This window comes from Anser brachyrhynchus (assembly GCF_964034855.1).
Source record: "Anser brachyrhynchus genome assembly, chromosome: 7".
Lineage (NCBI taxonomy): Eukaryota > Metazoa > Chordata > Aves > Anseriformes > Anatidae > Anser > Anser brachyrhynchus.
The window spans coordinates 21,975,429-21,999,370 of record NC_137701.1 but is presented as its reverse complement, the minus strand read 5'-3'; the positions used below and the strand labels follow the sequence as shown (position 1 = coordinate 21,999,370).

General features: G+C 37.3%; 2 protein-coding genes across 12 annotated transcripts in view; one reads left to right on the top strand and one right to left on the bottom strand.

Annotated features, from left to right (window-relative positions):
• The window catches only part of B3GALT1 (beta-1,3-galactosyltransferase 1), a 160,829-nt gene that overhangs the window by 110,733 nt on the left and 26,154 nt on the right, over positions 1–23,942 (top strand). For 8 of the 10 annotated variants that reach the window (XM_080601021.1, XM_080601020.1, XM_080601014.1 and 5 more), the window contains one exon: positions 5,680–5,743. The exons of 1 other annotated variant lie outside the window; for it this stretch is intronic. The gene's annotated coding sequence lies outside the window, so the exon portion shown is untranslated. Of the gene's footprint in view, positions 1–560; positions 709–5,679; positions 5,744–23,942 lie in introns of all 10 variants that reach the window. One more of the 10 variants, XM_080601019.1, reaches the window with a different exon arrangement.
• The window catches only part of LOC308198518 (uncharacterized protein), a 196,227-nt gene that overhangs the window by 154,514 nt on the left and 17,771 nt on the right, over positions 1–23,942 (bottom strand). Inside the window, exon 4 of one of the 2 annotated variants that reach the window (XM_080601043.1) lies at positions 12,444–12,600. The exons of the other annotated variant lie outside the window; for it this stretch is intronic. Within the exon in view, the coding sequence (XP_080457169.1) occupies positions 12,444–12,600 (157 nt within the window). The remainder of the gene's footprint in view (positions 1–12,443; positions 12,601–23,942) is intronic. 2 annotated transcript variants of the gene reach the window in all.

Genomic DNA, 23,942 nt, shown 5'->3' with positions numbered 1-23,942 from the left:
GATAGTGCGCAGCATAACTGTGTCCTCTACATTAAAGAGGACACACGGGTTAATGGAATGCAGGATCAGCATTTCTCTGACAGCGTCTGCACATCTGGTTGTCTAGCTACAAAATACAACCCAAGCTTTTGGGATTTTCATATATGAAAACAGCTTTTGGGGAAAGTGTCCAAACAAACATCTGTAGTGAGGGTTTTTAATTTGCTCACAGAACAGACACTACATCATGAGGATCAGGCTTATCCACTTCATCTTTCACAGGCAATCTAAAAAATTTCATGTTTATTTTCCTGAGGATTTGCCTATCTGGTCTCAACAAAAGGACCATAGAAAGCATCAGGTAAAGTCAGTTTTCATAGTTACTATGCTAGTCCATACTAATAGGAAACAAATCACAACCACAAGCTCACTTCACACAAGCTGCAAAACAATTTCCATAGAAAAGTGATTCTGGCCAGAGTAAAGTGACATAAAAGAATGATTTTGGTCAAAAATTACGATCAGCTATGCATCATACGAAATTCCTTCCAGGTGTCTTGCATATCTGTCTTACTCTGCAGAACATTTTCAGACTGGAGTATGTTGAACTATTAGCTGTTTGCACTTGGAAGAATATACATCAAACATCTGATAAAAGCCTTTGAAGGAAAGCAATTGAAGTGAAAGTTGGACACAACTAGTTTTCTTTATCTTTGACAAAGTACTATGGTAAGACAAATTGCATAGGATTACTTCTGCTATTATTTTTGAGTAAAGCACGAGCATTTCTACCAGTACCATTCAATATTTTTGCATCCGAACACTGAGACCTTACATGACAACCAGCTCTACTTCCCAATATACAACAATTTAGAGAAAAAAAAATCAAGGAAAAAAAGAGAAAATTGAATCCAATTGAAAATTGGCAGGCATAGGCACACTTTAGGTGCAGTAATAAGTGCATGCCCTTCAAGCTTTTCACTTTTATAGATAAGAGTACAATTTAATATTTTAATTCTATGCAGATAGTTATTTTTAGGTCTATAAAGCTAGCATGAAAATGGTCTAAGCTATGAAGAAGTACTACCTTCTAGTTTATTCTATAATTTTCTGTGCATTGTAAAGGGGTGACACCATTTCTTATGAATTCTAGTGAAAGGTATCAAATTAACCTTAATCACAGTGTTCTAAGTACTTCCTACTATGTAAGTTCAAAGCCTTACAGTCTGAAACCTAAGTATTTTGGACAGATCAAGACAGTGATCCTCAAACGCAGAAATAAACTGAGCTTGGTTTAATACCTGCCCAATCACACAACATGCAGTCTTTGTGAAATGCTACCAAAAGATAACCCCTCCGCCAGAATACCATCAAACACTCTGGGAAATGAAAAGTAGCTCATAAAAGAAAAGTGTTTAGCAATTCAGTTTTTCTGCTCTGTGCATCTGGTGTGGTTCTGAATGCACGACCTATATATAGCATCTCTGGATGAAATAACCAAAGGGCAGAACAATGACAAACTCACTGAGTCACCCAAGCAGAATCCTGCTTCATACTCCCACCCAGGCAGCAAGTTGATAGATACACTGGCCAAGGATGAGCACTACCTTTCACCAATTATACCCTCAGTTTCAAGCAACCTCAAATCAATAATGAAATTAAATTTGAGTATCGTTCAAGACAGAAACCTTGCCTACTCCCAGTCTGCTATCAGTTACCATGCTGTTTCAATCCCTATTCAAGGCCATGAAGCTGCCAGCTGCTACGTCGGACCACATGAGCCTCTCTTGCCACAACATGGAAAAGGTTTAAGCTCATATTCCAATTCTGATTATTTCTGAAGAAGTCAGCATCTGACATAAAAAGGGAGAGACAACAAAATTAAAAATTAAAAAATAAAATAAAATTTAAAAATTCATCACGGCATGCCAGGCACGCGAGGGAAACATTTCCCAGCACAGTGAGAGAACATGCTGAGGGTGCTGCTGAGACACTGACCTTTGTGAGGAGGGAGATTAGGGGCAGGAGGCATTACATGTCTCTTATCTTTCTTCCCCAGTGACAGCCAGTCACTGCAAGGAGTACATTGCACTTACGATAGGGGGTTGTTAAAGGTGCCATATTTCTGTTGGGATTTTTTAAATTTTGTTTTATGAGTTCTATTGTATTTTGTTCACACTTGTCAGTCCAGATGTAAGCCTAGAGCAGTATGGGCTTTCATACAGAAAAAGCTATAGCGGTGCTACAGCAGATGAGGGGAACTCAGAGGCTGGGGGGAGAGGCTGGGAATAAATGTACATTAATGTGGTACTTTAACAAGTAGTGGTTGTAGGTTGCCTAATTTCCTCATTTTATATATATATATATTTGGTGGTGGTGGTGGTGGTTGGTTTAAACTTGCAGGGCTATTTCTTGTCTCCACAAAGCCAATATTCCTGTTTTGTACACATAATTTTTCAGAAAGATATTTGAACCTTATACCTACACATGCTCCTTGACCCAAAAGGTTGAGTTAGCATTACACTTGTCACTAATGGAAAAGTGACTCAGAATAAAAGTATTGATTAAAAATAGCTTGATACCATTGTGATTAAACATAATTTAGGAGTCCTACCTAAAGGCAAGTAATTTGTGCCATATGCTTGGTCATGCCTGTTGGAAAAATTGTGATTTTTTTTTTATATTTAGATATGTTTAGGTTTTGCACACAGACTAGGAAAAGAGATGAGGGAAAAAGCTTTGTAAATCTGAAAGAACATAAACCAACTAGCATTATATATTTAGAGCAATGTAGTCCCTAAGTTACTTGAATGCACACTTGCCAACCCTTCTGGTGACAATTATTTCTTCATTTACTTCAGAGCTATGTCAATATTAGGTTTCAATTTTACTGCATAAATATGCAATTTAAAATAACAAAATATCCATGAAAGTCTTTGTAAACGCTATTAGAGAAAAGGCCTCTCTTTTCATTCCACATGTAGTATCAAGATATTAATGTGAAAGTTCTGTCTATTTAAAAAGCCCACCTTGAGCTCTGTATTATAGTTTCATCACATAGCCCGTTCATTGTATCTTTACCTACACATCTGTGCAAAAGTAGCTCATGCAAATCAGGTGGATGATTCCAAGGATCAAACTTTGCCCATCGCATGCCAGGAGTATTTTCAATCAGGGTGCTAAGAACCAGCCATTATATATATATTTTATTAAAGCACAAACTTCACAGAAATTCAAGGTTACGCATACATATCAGAGTGTTCAAAGAGTTGAACAATCACATAAGAGGCGTCCACATGCAAGAGATTGAATGTTTAGGTTACTCAATCTGCCTTTATTTTACAGCATTTTCTACTCTTTTGCTCTTGTCTAAATACATACAGGTTAGGAATTTTGGTACTCTAAAATCTGCCCTAACACACCACATGGCCATTTGCTCCACTGACAAAGAATGCGGAAAGTTTTTGACAAAGACTATTTAAGCAGACTTAGCAAATATGGTAAAAGCGTAGTGAGGTTACGTAATAGCTAGGCAAAACTGTCTACTTCCACGCAACAGGATGGATCAAAATGCAAACTAACAGTCTGTTCTAACCTCCTTAAACAAGAAGTCCATGGAAAGTATCATTCATACAAATTTCAACGGATTTCAGTTTGGGCCACATTCTTCCTGGAATTTTATAGCATTTTGAAGTCCACTGTAAGATGTTTATTTAATTAAAATGATGTTCAAAAGGGTAATAAAAGCATTTAAATGGTCTTTATGACACCACTCTTAAGATACCAAAGTGTTCTTATTGCTATCATTAGAAGCACAACTGTTTACTTACTTTGAATTAAAAAAATGAAAAACATTCTCTCCTATTCTCAATGTATGGCTAAGCTTCCCTCTGATACTTGCAAAATAGTAAACATGCACTGTAATTTTCATAGACTAAGGTGATATTTTTTAATAACATGCAAGGAATAAAATGGCTTCTTTAGAATTGTGCTTTTCCATCTGTAAATATTTTTCTCAATGGCCTGAATAGCATACTGTGAAGAATTATGAATGCCAATATAAGAGGTGCCTTGGATGTTTATACAAATATCCATTCTGAAACTGATAAACATGCAGTTTTATGGACATCACTATTATGTCATTGAACTGGCGGATTTTGCAGAAGCACCTCAGAAAAACTGATAAATAGAAAGCTCTGTTAGATACTGGATAAGTTCCAGGTTAAAGGCTGCCTTATAATTCTCATAAATATGAGCCTATTTTTAATCACAGCACTCAAAAGCAAATACTCATTTAATCCTGCTAACAACAGGAAAACTCTGGTAAAAGGTATGGAAATATACTTTTACTCCCCACAGAAAACTCCTCACCCCACAGCATCTCAAACCTCACGATCATATGACAATAATCTGAAATAATAACTATACTATTAAAAAAGAACTGTGAATTTTTGTCATGTGACTATTGTATATATGTGACAACTTTACATACATAGAAGAGGGGAAAGAAAAGACAGCTCATATCAGGCAAACTTGCATGAACTATGCATAAAGTAGAATTTAACAAGCAGATATGTCTGCAACCAGAACTAGAATCAAAGAATTATAGAATCATAGAATAAATACCCCGATTTGGAAGGGACCCATAAGGATCATCAACTCCAACTCCAAGTACAGAGTCATTACATGCTTAAACATAAGCAGTACTAAGGCTTAACCTAAAGCAAACGCATCTTTCACTTCACTTCAAGTTGTAGAAAAAGAAGAGGTAAAGAACATCTGTTGGGATCACTGAACCAGAAAAATTGTCCTCTGCAACATCCCAGTCTTAGTGTAACTCAAGAATTCGTTGCATGATTAAACCAAGATTTTAAAAGACCACTGATGTTAATAAAAAGCAAAACTGAGGTTCTAATTTTTAGATGCCTAGAACACCATTTAATCGTGGTGTTCTACAATTAGGCTGCTCTGAAGTTTTTCCCATTATTCACTAAGAAATTAGGCTATTCAAAAGTCAGACTTGAATTTCTAATCTCCTTCAATTAATGGTTGCGTGTAGCTGGGAGCAGCTCAGCATAAAATAGAGCCTCTGTAGAGCTAGGCTGGAAACTATTGATTATTTTGGGGAAATTGAAAATATTGTCCCAAATAAAAGTCAAACTAGAATATTTCTACCAACCTAAAAAAAGTCAAAATTCAAGTTATTCAAAATTTTTAGTTTGAGGAATTATTCTTTTCATGCTGAGGAATGAATTTTAAACAACAAGAAAAAGCTCATTTTCTACTGAAAAACTCTTATTTGAACCTGGAAACCATGTATCAAGACTTTCAAATCAAAAACACTTCATTCTAGTAAAAATATGTGTTACATATACAAATAAAATGGAAATTCTTAATTAAAGGTTTAGCTGGAAAAAATGTATATATATTTCAGTTGAAAATATTTTCAGTGAGATACAAATGATCAAATTTGTGGTTGCTACCCTTTCCTTTCTGAATAAAAGGAAGGAAAGATAGTATTGCATGGCAACAGGTCGATGATATATATATGTGATATATACCCATTATTAAAATACACTTGTATATCCCCAGTCTTAATGAATACAAAATACTCATAAACAGTCTGGTGTTTTCCATGCTCAACTATTTCTGCACTGATTCAGCACCCCCCAGATTTGTCACCTCTGTTGTTTTTTATAGGACAAGTGATGGATGGGATCCTCAAAATCTTAGGAAAACTGTCACTAACAGAGAGCTAGCATTCGTAAGTTCTTGTTATTTTATACTCTCAGTCAGGTATATAACTGCTGATTCTTTGATTGCAATGAAATCACCAAACAACATATCTTTTTGCAGATGATCAGAAAATTACCCATTCTTATTAAGAGATTTGCCACATATACAGACTTCGTATTTAGTAATGCTTAGCCTAAAAATAATCAACAAAATATTAAGCCATGACTAAAAGTCACTGTAGAATGTCAGAGAACCCTTTTAACAGCAAAAGCACAGTCTGCCATACGTACCTGAAATCCCAGGCAGGGTTGAGAAAACATAACACAAGAGTATATTTTTCACCTTCCTGTGCAGGTGCCAGGACGTTTAAAACCATAACTCATAACAGTAAATCAAAACCTCTTGGTATTACTTGTTGAAACTGGCTTTCAAGACAGAGAGGGAAAAAAAAGACCTTTTAAAATAAGTTTAAGGGAACATATAAATTGTCTGAACACCGCCACGGACAATCAGTTTTAATAGCATATGTCCAACAGCCTAGTATGGTTACATGCTGTTCTGGGAACTTGCCAAAGTATGAGACCCATCCACAAATTATGGAGGGGAGGGGGGGGGGAAATCAAGGGAAGATCTGTAATAAGCCTGAACTTATACACTTCTTTATCTATTCTAAAACCTTTCATTCATCATCCATCATCATAAAATCAGTGTTCTTGACACAGCATGGATTAACTCTTCACTTTAATAGAGAAATATTTTTTTTTAAAGCCTGAAATTCTCTATCTATTGACAAACTGTACAGTAATGCATTCAAGATACATCCTACCATGTAACTTCCAGCAGAGCATCTAGTATTAATTAATGACATAAACATCACCAACCCATGGCATGACACAAGGCTGCCTAAGTTTTGCAGATAGAGAACAGCTAAACAGTGAAGGCCATAGACCAAATCAGCAAGAAATCCTCCTGCACAATTAATAGACGTTAAAAATACTCCCGTTTTAATTTCTGGGAAATGTTTCATGGGAGGAGAGTATTTATTTAAGCAGCATCTACCCCCCTTTTTCCAAATAATTTAAACAAACCTCACTTCTGACAGACACTAGCAACTCTTGTTGCCAAGGGCTCATTTTACCATTTAACACAGTTTTGGTGAGACCAGCTTGAGGAGTACCTAACTGGACTCTTTATAAATATAGCTGCATCTGCCCTGAGAAAGCACAGCAAGAGTCTCTGCTAATGAGCAAGGTTCTGTTGCAGCCATTAAGAGAAAGCTTTCAATAGCTAATAACAGGCCATGATGGCATTTCAAACGCTGAGCCCGGAACCCAAGAATTCAGCATGTAGTTGGCAGACAGCTCAGAGAGCATTGCTCAGCTTTAATGGCCTATGAAAATAAGGAACTCACAAGTTGCTCTCTTCTCTTCCTACTCCCAACAACCCCATTGCTCCTGAGACTACCTCTCTCTCTCTCTCTTTCTGGTGTATATGTGATTCAGTATAGCAAGGATCAGATGAATGTCTTAAGTTGGAAGGGCTCAAACTTTGAAAACATGAAAGATTTGCAGCCTTCCTTCTGTGCACTGTCTCTTATTTTCCCAGCTTGCCACAGGCTCCCAACCACCCCTGTGAAGCACCAAATTCAGCGCATGTGCCTGAAGGTGATGGCAATTTGGGGTGCCACACTGCCTAGCAATGAATGGTGATGTTCTTCATTTGTAGCTGTCTCCACACCTTTACAGAACCTACCTGTTAGCCCGAGTTAGGATTGCAGCTAAAGCTAAGACTGAAGAAGTCATCATGCTTCATATAAAAGCAAAATTTATCAAAGAAGTTTAACATATATTTATGAAGTAGTCCATGACACAAAAACAAACTTGCCTTTCACAGGAGCTAAATATTTAGGACTCTTTCTTGGCTTTCTTTCTGGACTTCTGATCTTTCTTGTCTTTGCAATTTATGTCTATACAGCAACACTATTAGCAAAAAGAGCATTAGAAATTTTAAACTTATATTTTCTTATATACAACACTTCTAATATTCTAACCTGTGCTGTTTTTCACTACTGGTGAACACTTTAATTGATTTTATGCATCTGTTTCATATCTTCCAGTAGTCAGTGGCTATGGTCATCTAAACAATGCATTCTGAATATCTGCCGCAGTAGGAAAGGCACTGCTGGCATGTGTTGTTAGGCAAAAAACATACAGGAATACTGAAGCATCACTTCAAAATATCTTCTTATATTTCTGGACAGATGTGAAAGAACTTACTTTCATATTAGTCCATGTAAGCCTAAATAATCTCCTAACAATCTGGGATCTAAAATACATTCTTTGTGCATCATTGCTTATTCATTTGACAACAAATTTGATAATGTTTTGGTTTGCTATGGATGACTGAAATTTTGAAGAAACTGTGTAAACCAGCAAGCTCACAAAAAATTTTCACCTTATGGTGAGTATTCTGTCTGACAGTGGATATCAGCTCAGTGGATGTGAGTGGCAAAATGCCTGTTGATCTTAATAAGTTACACAAACAATGGGTGTTTTGCATCTCCAACACTTACTGAGTACTGGACATTGTCATTTCATGGTACTCATAGAATCACAGAATCATTGAGGTTGGAAAAGACCTCTAAGATCATCAAGTCCAACTGTTAACCTAGCACTGCCAAGCCTGCCACTAAACTATGTCCCTAAGCACCACATTTACACGCCTCTTAAATACCTCCAGGGCTAGTGACTGGCTTGTTCCAATGCTTCACGGCCCTTTCAGTGAAGACATTTTTCCTAATATCCAACCTAAACCTCCCCTGGTGCAACTTGAGGTCATTTTATTCTGTGTACTTCCAGACGTAAAAGCCCCATGAAATAAAACATGCGTATGTTAGTTTTCAGAAATGATGTAAAACAAGTCCAGCTACTCAAATCTACATTAATTCAGCTCTATTTTTATGTAGCATACAGTTCAATGGGACTGACCTCAGTCAGCCTGATGTCTCCCCTCAAGCCAAAGGTTCATTTGTAACTGTCCAATATCACATCCTTTAGATGTCAAGCAGACTAAGAAGAGAGCAAGCCTTTCCTGCAGGACAGAAAAGTGGTAAAACATCTCAATAAATGAAAGAAATTACTGTGAACTTCCAGGGAATAGCAGTTCAAACTACTCATGCTGGGATTTATAGAAATTACTTTGAGAGGTTAAAGACTTTTCAAAGCTGATATGGTCTGGTAGAAGGATGCACACTTTACACAGAGCTTGGAGTTTGGCCCTACAGTTACAATGGAACTGGAACTAGTTGGAATTTCCCAATTAATATTACAAACCATCATTGTTCTGTAAAATATTAAAAAAAAAAAAAAATCAGATTATCTTCTATAAACAACCTTGAAAAGCAAATTCTTCTAGTAAAATCATAGCTATCTCTAAACTACCTTTTCAGCTCTTATTTTCCCTGCCTAGCATAAATAATTCTAAATTTGAAATACCTAGCTGAATGCAGGAATATTTCCTTTCCATTATTACTGCCCAGTGTTAAAGCTGAATATAAAGCATTTCATTACTTTTACACTCACTTCAGGTTTCAAAAGCCAGTGCATTTAAAATAAACATTTGCTGAAAGCTTTATTCCATGTTTCACTTGTAAAAGTCTATTATGATAACATACATAAGATCTAGAGGTTCAGTACAAAGATGGGCATATCTTTTATATCCACAGCAGGGAGATTGCTATTTCCTCACCTGTCAGGAAGATTTATTCAATTAAGAAAAAAAAAAAAGAGAGAGAGAGAGGAGATATAAATTTTAAAATGCACTGATTTTTTCCTGCATCTCAAGAAATAGCAAAGATCTTAGGAAATTAAGAAAATGGACTCCAACATAGGTATTGCAACATTAGAAAGTCTAAAATAACTAACTGAACCTCTGGAAAAAAAAAATTTTTTTTTTTTTGCATATTTCAAAGATTTTTATAATTTGACTGGTTAAAAACAGAAAGTCTGTTCTCTGTGTCCCCTATGGTTTTATGCTTCCTCGCCAATATCTTTTCATTTGTCTTCCTCTTAAGTAGGAGTTTAGAAAATTTTCTGCACAGACATGTATCCATGTAGCTTATATACAAAGACAACCTGTTTTTTTTTTTAACAGAAGAAATTATTTAGAGGGAATTTTGAAATCTGTAGTTGCAGTTTAGGCAGGAGGTTTTTGAAAGCATGAAGTACCAGAGATAAAGAAGCAAAGGAAAGACAGGGTTAAAAAAGAACCAGGTCATTCTCTATATTATGCCTTTTTCGGAAGCTGTAGTGAATACTGCAAGTACTACCCGCAACAGAAAAGGGGCCATCTATAAGGTCGAGACTGTTCAGTGTGCAAATTGTGGTATTCAGTTCCCACCTGACACTCACTTTCTCAATCTCTTCCCTTGAGTAGAAGTATATTTTCCTAAATTATAACAGTATGAGTTAAAGTGGTGCAAAAACTTACCACTAAATCTGAAACTTTCACTGCAAAGTTTTGGCTTTTTAATTGGTTTGTTTTAGGTAGGAAAGTAACAGGAGAGAAAGAAACGGAGCTTGCTCTCTGCTAGCTTTATAGAACGAGCAGTACTGTGGTGTCACGTATTTACGCTATGAATAACTCAAGGAAGCTCCTGTTCACTGAAAAATGTTGCCATAATACTGGAAAATAGCAAACAGTGTCAGGAGAGGTCATAATAACCACATGCTCTATAATGAAGTTTTGTTTCATGCTATAAAAACAAGGAATCTAGCAAAGCAGAACTCAAAAATGACTACGACCACTAATGCTCTCTTTCATGTTTGCATCTTCTGAATTGTTTTTTTTTTTGTTTTTTTTTTTAAAAAAGAGACTTTTCCTCCAGAATAATAGCCTTTGGCAGCATCTGGAAGAATGACATTGCAGTGAAATCCATAACAAAGACTGTGAGCAGATGTCATGACAAGATGAGAACAGCATCTTGCAATGAAGGAAAGTGACCACACAGTGATAGGTTGTGAGGAGGAAGCAAGCACTGCTAAGATCAAAGAACAATGAAACCGTACAATTATGCTATTTCCTCATCCAAATTTCTCAACAGTTTCATTCAAAGTCCCCTTTTATAAGCTGATAATTAGGAACACTTAATTACATGACTGTGAGATCAAGGCAACAATGACAAAAAGAAATCACAAGGCCAGGCTTAGTTGGCATAGAGGCTGCTTAATATGGAATATGTTTACTTGCTCCTTTAGACAGACTTCTTTTCATAATACCTCGAACGAATATGGTTTTAAAATCTCTGTAGTCACATTTAGAAAGGTATTTAATCACATTTAACGTCTTCTGCTCAAAGTAATAAGAACAGCTATTCAGTAGGGTTCACGATGCATACTGGGTTTTTGTGTCCCATCTGGTTGATGTCAGTATTTTTGGTGTCCAGGTCAACTTAACAGACCGACACATAAGTACATACAAAGGCACATTCCCTACACTATTTGAAAGACTAGCATCTATCCTCAATTTTCCCCTCTCTTTACACATATGTGTATCACATAATATACGTCTCATGTTTCTACTAAGATGGATAGATGAGTGAATCCATGATACTCCCTCAGCTCTGTTTCTTCATGGTCATCCAAAAACAGGTCTCTAGTCTCCACAACTAATAGCACAGTCCTCTTTTTCCATTCTCATGCGTTATTACATGCAGACAGTGGACAAACGTGTTTAGATTCTGACCTGCCCAGCTTGGCTATGATCCTAAGGAGTCATAAACACTTTCTAGGGAGTCACCAAAAGGAAATCAGAATGGTGCATTATTCCATAAAGTGAGAAAAATCATAAAACTGTACACATTTAGTCAAGTTAAAGAAATTAATACATTTCCCCAAACTCCTTTTGTAAAATCCCAATTATCCAAATAAATGAAGTGTGAAATAAACCTCTCTCTAAATTACTCCATAGCCTTCAAGTTTTTTCCCTTAACAACATTCTTCTTACAGGATCACATCTCTCTTCTCAAGCAATCTTTAAGTTTCATAGGTTTATTTCTCAAGGAACTTATCATGAAGAACGTACTATTTGCCCTTTATTTGGCTTAATTCTGGGAGACAGATCACAGTAATGTCCAAAGCATTGGTGCGCTGCCACAAACTGGTTACCATTGCAAAATGCAGCAGTCTCATACTGCAAACATCTGCATAAGAAAAGGCTCTTCCTACTGCGTATTCTTTATACAGATTGAATTTTCTACTCTGTGCCTTTTTTTACTGTGTATCTACTGAGTCAGAGTATCCCCAAACCTATCAGAAATTACGAAACTGCAGTATTCATAATATCATACATCACTAGAGGCCTTGGTATGTATTTTTCAGTGTGGAAAACAACAGAAAGTGAAAGAACAAGCACCACTTCTGTACTGCATTTCTCATGAGCCATTTCTTTATAACACCATATACTGTTATTCCAGATACATATTTAATTACTCACAATAAATCTTTCTGTAATTTACATGTAAGAGAACCCCACTATGCTAGAATTCATAACATAAATAGCAGCATTTTACTTTTGTACCACAGACATAAATCATCTTGCTAATTGGATTCTCACATTTGGACATCAGCCTTTAATCTCATGCTTCATTGACCAGCAAACAGTTGCATTTGTTTCTCGGCTTCCTAATTGTAATATACCTCTCTGGTAGTATGATAGTCAATCAAACCCACCTGATTCTTAAGATTTTCTGATATGAAGTGGCAGCTGAGGAAATCAAAGGTATCCCAGCTGTGAATTATCTTTCCCTCACTGCGTCCTTTAGATGAGGTTTGTAGGAAAAGTAGGAAGTTAATGACCATTGTGTCCCATTGTTGGTCCATATTATACCTGAGCGAATGATGTAAAATAAAATATTAGCTTCCTTGAATATCCGCATTTCAGATATTTACCTAATGAAATATTTATGCAGAAGCCTCAGTAATTTCTGAAATAGATAGAAGAGTTTTGGTTTTAAAAGATAGGGTAAAATTGTACAAGTAAAGCCATCTGTAGGTCTACCCATAAATCAGTACACTGCAGTGATTTCAGTACAGTTCCAGATCAAAAACATCCCAGCAGATTCATTTTTGAGCTGTTGTCAAGACTCGTTGCTGTCAAGACCCACTGTAAAGTGGACCCTCGGAAAAAAAAAAATATATATATACACTTATATATATATAGTCATCTGTAATAACCGATATTGCAGGGTCTGGGTTATAAACACCTTTTTTTTTTGCCTTTAACCTCTAATTTAGTTAAAGATTCCTAACTTTAAAAAAAAAAAAAAAAGTAATTGGACTTCTGCAACTGTTAAATATATTATTATTGGTAACATATTATGAAGTTGTTCGAGTTTGTTAGGGTTGTTTCAGAGACCCAGCTGCTAAATCACACAATAAATAAATTACAGAAGCAGAAAATAATACAAAGAAATCCTCTCCTAAAAAGAAGGAAAATAACAGAAGGGTGAGAGAGCAGTAGAATCACACTTGTACTCAACAGAGAATTTTTCATCTTCGCCACAATGTATTCAGAACTCTGTATAATTCAGAAGGCTTACAGTAACTCATTTTTTTTCAGTCAACATTTTCTTTATTATATCTTCAGTATTTCTTCAATTTTAATACTAGTTAGGAAATGACTGAGTAAATGCCCAGTCCACTGTGTTAAGTTTATTGCCGTTTTTCTTTTTAATTTCTCAAAGTACCACCAGTGTTTTGGATTTTAAAATCACCTACTTGACTTGCTCCGAACACTTTAGCATTTCTTTAGAATATTCAGGTATTTGAGTTTTGTTAGCATAAATAGAAGACAAATTTGAAAATAATGTATGAGTATTCACAGAAACAGAATAGTAAATTCATACACACAAAACTGTTTTAGAAACATTTGCAACCTTATCCAATTAAAGCACTATGATTTTACTTATATGACCAAGCGCAGCTAAGTAGCACAGCTTAATTTTTGAAAATTTGCAGTTCTTGAGATAAAAGCTCAAAAGACATTTTATTAAATAAACATGAAAACTGTTAAGAAATCACAATCTAATTATTGATGATGCACAGAAAGAGACTACACTAATCATATAAATTATTCATTCCACAAGCTGTAGGCACAACTAAGATGATATATATTGATGAATTCCCCATTTAGTTACTTTTTAGGCAAACTATAATGTCAATTTTCATTATTTATAAGTAATTCCATTTAATGCTACAATTCATGCCTCTTAAAGCATTACAAGCACAGTCACCACTACTAAAAATGTGTATTTGCTAAAAGTTATCACTCAGAAATTAAAAATGGGAAAAAAATAGTAATTTAGCAAATATATTGCTAAATTTCATCTTTTACATGGTATCCATCTTATTTATACAAGGGACATAGAATGAAGAGGTGCCCCACCTTAGTTGTAAAATCCCTCTACCGAAAGTCTTAAGACTGTGCATGAATAGGTTTACTTTTGATCTAAAAATGTTCATTTGCTTCATGTATATCCATCCGTCTGCAGGATCACAAATGAAACAGACAGAGATCCATTTCAAACAACAGGACACAGCAATACTAACATTTCAACAAGTTGAAGGGTTGTCATAGGCATCTGGAGGCCCTGGACAAGTGCATACCATGTGCACTTATGTATTAAGTCCAACGTATCATTATTACACGTGAGACAACAACAGTCTTTCAACACCTCTCAAGCAAAACTCCTTGCATGCAGCCATGTGTAGGGTGGCATACCTCATGTGCTCTCCCTCCATCTGACATGCCCAGAAACAGATTTGCTGTTCTGGGGGGTGAAAATAAATTCATATAAATTCACGGTTTGAAAATGTTGCACTATGCCTTCTATATAATGTGAGTTTTCATTGCCTTTAAATGGCACTGTAGTCTATTATCTCACCTGCTCTCAAGTAGTAGCGTTGTATGGAACCTGTCTTCAGCACTGGGCATTATACCAGACAGCTGAGCAGGTTGTGGGGAAGACAGCAGCATAACCTAACATGCATTTATGGTTAACTCATGATGACAGATTTCCATTCAGAGAAGATGTTTGGATCTAGGAATGCAATTTGAAAATGTAAAACTTCCAACTTCCACTGTGACTACAGGGGCTCAACTTCAATAGGGCAACAAAAACTTTTCATCACCTGAAATCTTGCCATGTGTAAATCCTACAGGATTTATAGAATTAAATTCCTAGTGGCTTTCTAGTCTCACTGCTGTATAATTCTTTACTTTTGAGCTTCTTTTTCACTTTCTTTCAACCACAAAAGCTTCCTCAAAACCATGCAAATCTATCCTGAAATGCGGATTAATTCTCTCATATTTAATGAAAGTCTACTTAAATTATTTTTCAGCTTTATTATCACCAAATATTGTGAAGTCTTCCAACGAATAGAACATGTCTATTCTGTTCAAGCAAATCCACTTGAAAGTTAACATTTTAAGGGCTTATTTAGAATATAACTAATACACATATAGAACATCCAGACTTCGTTCCACAGAAGCAAACGAAACAGGAACCATTGAGATATTCCCTGTTGTATTGCAAATCAGAACCGTACTTCAGTTCCTTCATTGTACTTTGCATAATATTATCCATGAGACCTTCCCTGTTTACTTTTCATGATTACACAGTCAGGCTTTACTCAAATCTGGGATCAATTTGTCTCACAGGACATCAGTTTCTCTGGCTGAGGAAAGGGCTGAATAACTCAAAGGACCCCAACTCTCATTCTCATTCTTAAACTTGCATCACAAATCTGGAAACAATTTCACACATGAATACCTTTATAAACCTCTATAATTTGATTAAACCTGCCTAGATGGGACTAGCTCTGCTGGTGACCAAGCAAAGTCACAACAGCCCCAGCACCTCAAGCCACCAGAGCACCTCACCCCCTAAAATGGCCGCCACCCCTCAAGGCGCACCTTCCTCCTCCCCGGACACGGGGCTCCCACAGACACCCCAACGGCCGATTGCTGCGCTCTGATTGGCCAGCGGGCGGGCGGGCCAGCACACAGCTCCCACCGGCTTGGGTGGCAAGGCCTCAGCCTCGGCGGGTCCCCGTGTGGGGGCAGAGGCCACCCTGAGGAGCCTTGCTGGAGGGGGGGCAGCACTGCCTGAGGTCAAGGCAATGCCACCGAGACAAAAATATCTCTTTGTTCCCCCCCCACCACCACCTTTTTTTTTTTCAATCTTTGCATGCATGCTGTGCTATCAGCCTTTTCAGATCATCCCTAAATTTAGTTCCAGATTTACTTTTTTTGACAGCAATGCCATTCTTATTTTGCATTTTGTCAGCAGAGAAGCACAGCATTAAACTATTTTAAGTTAATGGCACATCCCAGTTCAGGTTTTATTTCCAGCTCTATCGGAGAGATCTTAAATTCTAACCAATCTGCTTTGATCGGATTTCATTTTAAATTCAGAAACATATTCCTATTCGGGCTGATTTTATTTTAAATTCAGAAACATATTCCTATTTGGGCTTATAAACATCTTCCACATTTTTCTGCCTACAGGGTCCATATTTAGAGCCTTAAATACTTGATAGCATCCTATTAAAACAAACAAACAAAGTCTATAATCATTTAGAGAACAGTTCAAGAAAAAAAAACATCCTCACAGTCCTGAACTGCTAAAACCTCTGCACAGCTATGCAACTTCTCTCTGTCTCTCAAAAATTGATTTTCAGGGCTTTGGCATGCGCCTTTGCAGTGCTTTAGACAAATGGATTATATTATTGAATCCAGCCCTCAGCAAGCTCATTTTGAAATAAATCAAAACCAGAACTATTCTTTCCTGCAGGCCCACTAAAAACCTGGAGAGTAAGAGAATTAACACCTTCACAAAAATAAAGCATAAATTTTCTGTGATGAGAGCAACATATGAAACACTATTAGTTTGTAACACTTAAATGGAAAACGCAGATAACAGAAAAACACAAATAACCTGAAGGTACATATATAGTCATAGCCAATTAGGCAAAATTCATTGGAAAATTATTGTGCAAAGTTGTCATTTAAAATGTAGCTGTCAAGTGCTTCAGTTTTATTTTGACCAAAGTCTGGAAAATAAGGTCAAGATTGGTTTCTGGAGATTTGTTCTGAGAAAACTGTTGTAATAATCTCATGCTATCCTAAAAAAGAGAATTTTCTGCTTGCTCAACAAAAAAAATAATTTCAAAGTTCAAGGTAAACTGTAACATTCAAACACAACTAATCGTATTTATATATGCTTATACAGTTCTCTCTATATGCACATTCATAAACATTCACACACAAATGTGTTACACAGTTAGCCATAGGTTCAGTGAATCATGTCGCTTTCCCACCCACATGTGAGTAACTAACAGGCACAGGCTAATAATCCTTTACTCTCTCTCACACCTGCACAGTTTACAAGCTGGGATGGTTATGGCTAGTTCTCCCATCCCTTGCCTTACTAATTTACTACTGTGCAAAGCAGCTATCGTTTAGATGAAAGCTGAGGCTGCTGACACCTTGGGAACTGACATCACTGAGGTTTCCCTCCAGCTATACCACTGTTTGGTGGGCACTGACTTTCTACTCTATGTCTTGAACTCATTAAAGCCATTTGCTCTAATTTGTTCCAGATGTCTGTGGTTCTCCCAAGAGGTCATAAATGGGGAGTATAACTCACCATTCACACAGCTCCCCTGCCAGTGTCCTGTGACCAATACTACCTGTTTACCAGCAACTGCAAGAGGCAGCTGCATCGATTTCTGCCTGCCAGGAGAATCCTACTGGGGGCTTGAATCTGAGCACTTGTACAAAATCATAAAAACATTAGTACAGGGAGGAGGGACATAAAGGCCATACTTGGTATTACAGGCATGGTAACATTACAGGCAGTTTCAGATTTTTCCTTATAGCATCAGCAGCACTCTGGCTTGCTCTTAGTGTGTCAAGAATATATTATTCAGCTACATTTGCAGATGCAGCTGAGAGAATGTAAGAGGTTTCCCTGAAAATTGCAACTTTAAGACATGATTTCCTGCATTTCTAATGTTTAGAAGGATGAGGCTGTTTTTATTGTTGCTTCGCATGTTCTTGCAAATTCACACACTTTTCAAGTAATGATGGCCAAGATATAGTCCAGGAGCCTGATGTGACCTGAGTCTGCCAGGTGGGTGGAGGTGTCAGCTAAGAAAGCCAGCCAGAGAAACACAGAACTTGGTTGCATCAAGGAGGTTTCACAGGTAAATGTAGTGGTCTGGCCTATCTACTTGGCTGAGAATGAAGGTGGCCCTTAGCACGCAAAGGTTGGCCTTCCACAGCTTCAGCTATTCACACTTGACTCTAACCTTCATTTTAACTTGCATCTCTTAAACTCCTGAGTTGTTTTAGCAGTGTTAGATCAGATTTCCTGTCTCTTTTGTGAATGTCGTACTGTTTTCATCTAAGCAGGTGTCCCTGAGCTCCTCTTGACCCAATCAATTATAGAACTTGTTTTTCTTGTGGCCAAGCTCCATTTTCCTTTTGATCCGTTTAACCAGACTACATTTGCTCTCTGTGAGGTGAGAAGCAGAGAAGTAGCTGGGGGCATTTAGTAGCTCTATGACTCTCTGGAAGAAAGGAAGTTGCCAGAATAAAAATGTGTATTTAGCATGCATTCAGAAAGGCCCATACAGCTTCTGTGTACAGTAGAAAGTGATCAGAGCCAAGGGGTTCTGTGTTCCACTTTTTGTGTATGCAAAACTTGGGGCAATGCAATGCACCTACTCACTGACAGGTCCATCAGTGTGATACGAGCCATAGTTGCTCATGGAGGGGTAACTCAGTGTAGATTCTCTGTCCAAAGTTTTTCTATGCATAATATCCACTTCTGCAGAAATATACTGATACCTAAAACCAGATTATTGTGGGTTTTTTTACTACATAAAGCTGAACAGATGGAGATAATCATGCCTTCCTATTCAGAATCAATATTTATACCAGTGACTTTCCACACAACATCAATCCATCTTCCTCTCAGTTTGTTTTACCCTAATTTATGTCTTAGACCAAATCCTCTGAGTTTCTGAGATCTGCACAAAATCATCATCTCACCACGTCTCCCACTTGCTATACCCCACATGTGCCCCAGAGCATTGCCTGTCCCTTAGAGGCTGCACAGCTCCATACTACTGCCAAGCACCACTTCTTAGAGACTGGATGCTTCACTTTATCATAAAGATGTTTGTCCACTGTCCTGGTGAGGGATGCAGCACTTGCCCAATTAAATTAAAAATTCAGTGATAGTTTGGGATCCAGCTGTGGCCCAGGGCAGACAGGTCCAGTGAGGCTAAGAAACTAGTCCATTCTTCTGAGTGCCTGATAAACCACAACTGCTGCTGTCACTCTGTACTTTAAAAAAAATAAAAAATAAAATAATAAAAAAAAATAAATTCCTCAGAAGCTGGGCTTTAAAACTTACATGTAGGTTATTTATAACACTCAGATAAGGTGTTAAAATCTGAGGAAATATTATTTATAACACTCAGATAAGGTGTTAAAATCTGAGGAAATAGTCTTCCATTTTTTTCTGTGAGGTCATACTGTATTACCATAGAATGAACATTAAAAAAAAAAAAAAAATCCTATATGTTCATCTAAGGCAGCTAGCTTGTATGTTACATACTAACTTGTGTAAATAAGGATCATCTTCATTCAGAGTTAAGGTAGTGATGGTGATGATGATAATGTCATTGTTCTGGTATTTTACTATGAAATGTTAGTTTTGCTTAAAAAAAAAAAGTATTACAAAAGTAATTTTCCTCTTCACCTTTTTTTTTTTTAATTCTCTGGTAAAAATGAGTCCCACACACTTTACTTTGTTCATTTGACAAAAAAAAAATGCTTTCCTCTTGTATGAAAAGTAGTATCAGATCTCAAGTTCTGTAATGAGCTGTAATGAGGTGGTGAAGATGCAATGAAGAAACAGGCCCAAAATTTCAACACTAGTAGTTGCAATTTTCTGTAAAACTCCTGAGAGCTCAAAGTTTCTTATTTCAGGTCAATGCATAAATTATAATTTAATTTTATTGTGACTTTCACTGTGTTCCCAGAAGCAATCAGAGCTATAATTTGCCATTTTAGTCTAAATGGAAAGAGTACATTTTGCTCTCAGTTAACCATGTAACCTCATTGACTTCAGTGAAACAAGGCAGCATGAGAACAAGTCTAACTGCAGTTATGGCATGTATATAGAACATTATATTCACTATTTATGATACAATGACAACATTTGGAAGTGAGAGGTCAAGGCTGATCCTATTGTATTAGAGCATAAAGATAAATTTGTTCAAAGGAGCAGTAAAAGTACATTGCTTATAACTGCGTTCTGCTTTACTGTGTCTCATTTGTAAACATTTCCATTTGGTACTGCAAACTATCAAGTTAATGAAAAATAATAATAAACTACCATACTGCTGTGCTTTAGGTTAGAGGATGGTTACGGCATGTCGTGGTTACACTGTTTAATTTAAATCAAGTGATGTAAAGGGAAATTTAAGGGCCTTTTTTGGAAACATTTCTTATGGAGAGAGAACATACAGAGCCATGCTATATAACCTTCCCACAAAGCAGTGTTTCAAAGCAAATGCTAGGACACTAAATAATGACTGAAAATAAAGCTTGCTCCAGCTCCAGTGAAAGGATAAAACTGCTTCAGGCTCTGCAGGGAATCTTTAGAGCTTGAATTTTCACATCCTCACTCCCCTTCCCTTCCCACAGCTTCGGCAGCCCTGGGAGTGAGAATCACGTTCAAAGGCAATTACCCCCTCTGTCCGTTTGCAGTAGCAAATAAAGATCATTTTAAAACTGCTTCACTCAAGCACGCAGACAAGGCCACAATGTCCGGGGTCTCTGCCAGTGCAACAAATGGCTGCTGTGTGCCAAACCACCTCAGTCAGCCGCTCGCTGCTGCAGCTGGTAGGCCTGCCATCGACCTTCAGACCCTACGGGCAGCAAGGCCCCAGCCCACGCCCTGAGGGCATGCCTGTGCCTGCATCCACTTCACCCCCTGGTCGCCCAGCCCTGAGAAAGCATGGTGCTGTCCTCACGGCACGTCAGCCCTGCGACTGGGCATCCGCAGCTTTGGGGGATTTGTCCTTTGCCTATACTACACACTGATGCAAAGCCACACGGAGATTTAGATTGCTTTGTTCTCTTCCCTATGCTTTCTATTAAACCATGTTTGTAGAGGATTATGAAGAGCTGATAAGTAAGGCTCCAATAATAATGGGAAACAATCATTCAAAATGCTTTAGATAATACTGGAAGAATTTAGGCCCATTTTCCTCACACAGAATCAGAGGAATAAAGCGGGTCACAGTAAGGGTGAGTCAACTGACAGGCACAGCCTCAGCTGGTGAAGGCAAAAGAGCCTTTTGCTGGCAGACATAAGCTTTCCCTGTACACACTGTGCGTTAGAGCCACATGGCTGTGGCTGGCCATGAGGAGGAATCAGAGGAAGCCCAGGTTTCTTTGAGGAATATACCCTCAAAAAATGACACACATTGCCCTAAAGCTTCTATAACTCTCCAAGGATTGCAACCTTCACTTCCCAATACTCCCCCTCTTACTATCACCACCCCTCAAAAAAAAGACATAGCTATTTTCTGACAAGCAATGACACTTTCTTACTAACAAGCTCTAAAGTAAAAACAATTAACAACATACCCATAGCCTCCTTTCTCCCCACACTTCAAAACTGCCTGTCCCTGAACTGGAGGACAGTAGCTACTGTCAGAGAGTGCAATCATCACCGGCACGCTTGTGAGAAGAGCACAGAACTGCCTGGCATCTCTCTTTCCAAGTTTGTGGCTAAATGGTAAAAGTGACCCAAAAGACTGTAGAAGGAGGAAAAGCCTGTCAGCTCACTTAGTACAGCTGACTGCAAATGCATGATAAATTACAATTCCCGATGCTTTTCCAGACTAGCTTTAAAATCCTCAAGTGATTGGATGTAATCTATTATTGGAATAACAACATGAGCATCATTAGAGAAGTATATTTCATGAAATTGAAAGGTTTAAAAAGCACAGCTACTGCATAGAATTTGTACTGCTTTATTTGACAGTCTATGTTGTACAGCTGTCCCTAATAGGGTCATTTCTATAGCAAGTGTATGGTGGTTTGTACTTGAGGATGACACAAAGTTTGCAATAGCACTCCAAAAACATTCCGCATTATAAAATCACTCAGCAGAGTGATTTGCTTGCTATGTGAGGTGATTGGATAGTCTGTTCTGAAAAGCTCAATTTCACTTCTATTGAAATGCCTTGGCTTTCAAAGTGCTTAATCTTATTTTTTCTATGAAAGACGTGTCATCTGGTCTGTCATTAATGTTCTGGTGAAGGGTAGAACTTTTTTTCTCTTTCATCATCTTCGTAAAGTTCACACGATCATTTGTATCAAACTACCACAAATTTGAGATTCTAAGCTTAAGCTTGACAACAGAAATGTCAGTTCTCTGTTCATACATGGAGAGGACATCTGCAAGCTAGGCGACATTAAACAAATGTCCTATTACTTCTTTCCTACGTGAGGTTCATCAAATTAGTAGCCAGTAGCAACTAAAAATGATCAGTCTGGCTTTTAGCTGGTGACGCATCTCTCCTTGACCCACTGGCAGCGTCAAAACTTTCAGTGCTTCACTTCACAAGCTGAATAAGTAAGTGTCTAATATGGAGAGAAATTTTGGATCAAAATGAGAAATTTGAAATAAAATGCTCTAAATAACCAGTCAAGATATACTTGCACTAATAAGCATTCATGGACAATTATTTCTGTTTTTTATATCCTGTCAGTACTGCATAAAATGAGATCCTATTAAATCAGGTTATATCCCTGAACTGGAAAGCTTAGACTAATGAAAACAAACAAACAAAACCAACCTGCAGTGCAAAGCAAAGCAAGTTACATAACACAAGAAATGGGGATAAAAATATTTAAGGTAGGAAGGATAATGAGAACTAGTTAATGAACTTTCTAAGTAAGCTTCTGTTTGTAGGGAGAGGTAACACATTTGTGAGAGGGTATTAAATAGCAGACAATAAAACAGACATGGTTTTAGGTATGCAACACCAGCAAGGCCTGAAAAAGAAACCACAGACTTCAGGCTAAGGACAGCTTGCAAACAAATCTCTATCTTTAAATTAATTATGGTAATCACTTAAAAATTTTGAAAGAAAAAAGCACCTTTGGAGAAGAAGGGAATGTCAGCAAAAAGGAAGATGATTAGCTCCTGTGGGATAAGCTCAACAGATAAGCAATTAATTATTGTCTTTGCAACACTGAAGGTGTCTAACGGAGAAAACTGCAACATGCCTTGAAAAATTTTTTAAATGTATCTATTGAGTACATGATTTGTATCTAAGAATGCTGAGAAATTGGTTTTCTAGGCTCATCTTCCATGGAAGGACGAGGTTAGAGATTAATCTATATTCTAATAACTATTCAGTCTTGTCTTTTCTCACATAATTGAACAAATTAACTCTGTGAAAAGGGTTCTTTCATTTTCTCTAAAGAGTTGTCACAGGGACCTCTAATGTACTGGATGAAGTGTATTTCACCATGGAAATCATGTGTATATGAGCCAGGGATTCTTCATGATAGGAAGCACTTCTTGTAGTGGTTTTGCATCTATTTAATGGCTAATGTCTGGTTTATTTGGTAAACTGTGGTCTGTAAGAAGTTTCTGATGATGACAGTGGCAAGAAACAGTGGGTTGGTAGGAGGCAGGGAGAGAAATCTCTGGAAAAATGATTTCGCTGTATGATCTACTGCGAGGAGAAATTATAATTTGAATAGACTCAGCATCTAGTTAACTTCCCTGCTGTCTTATACCAACGTAAATATCAAACGAATTACATTCTTGTTAACAGACTTACTTGAAACAGATTGGGTCAAAATGCAGAGATTTGTACACCGCAAGCCACCCAAAATATATTTTCAGTTTTATTTTATTGCAGTTTTTTCAAGGAACTTTTTAAAGGAAGCCTTCCCTGAGTCACAAATATTCACTGCCTTTGATACGGAGATTTTTCCCCCCTCTAGTTTTGTTCTCTTAAAAAGAACGAATAGATTTTAGGAACAAAAGAAAGCTGGGCAGTAGGTCTGCCACAATAAAGGAGGAGTGGAATGGAAGACAGAGCAAAGCATAAGAAATGGAACAA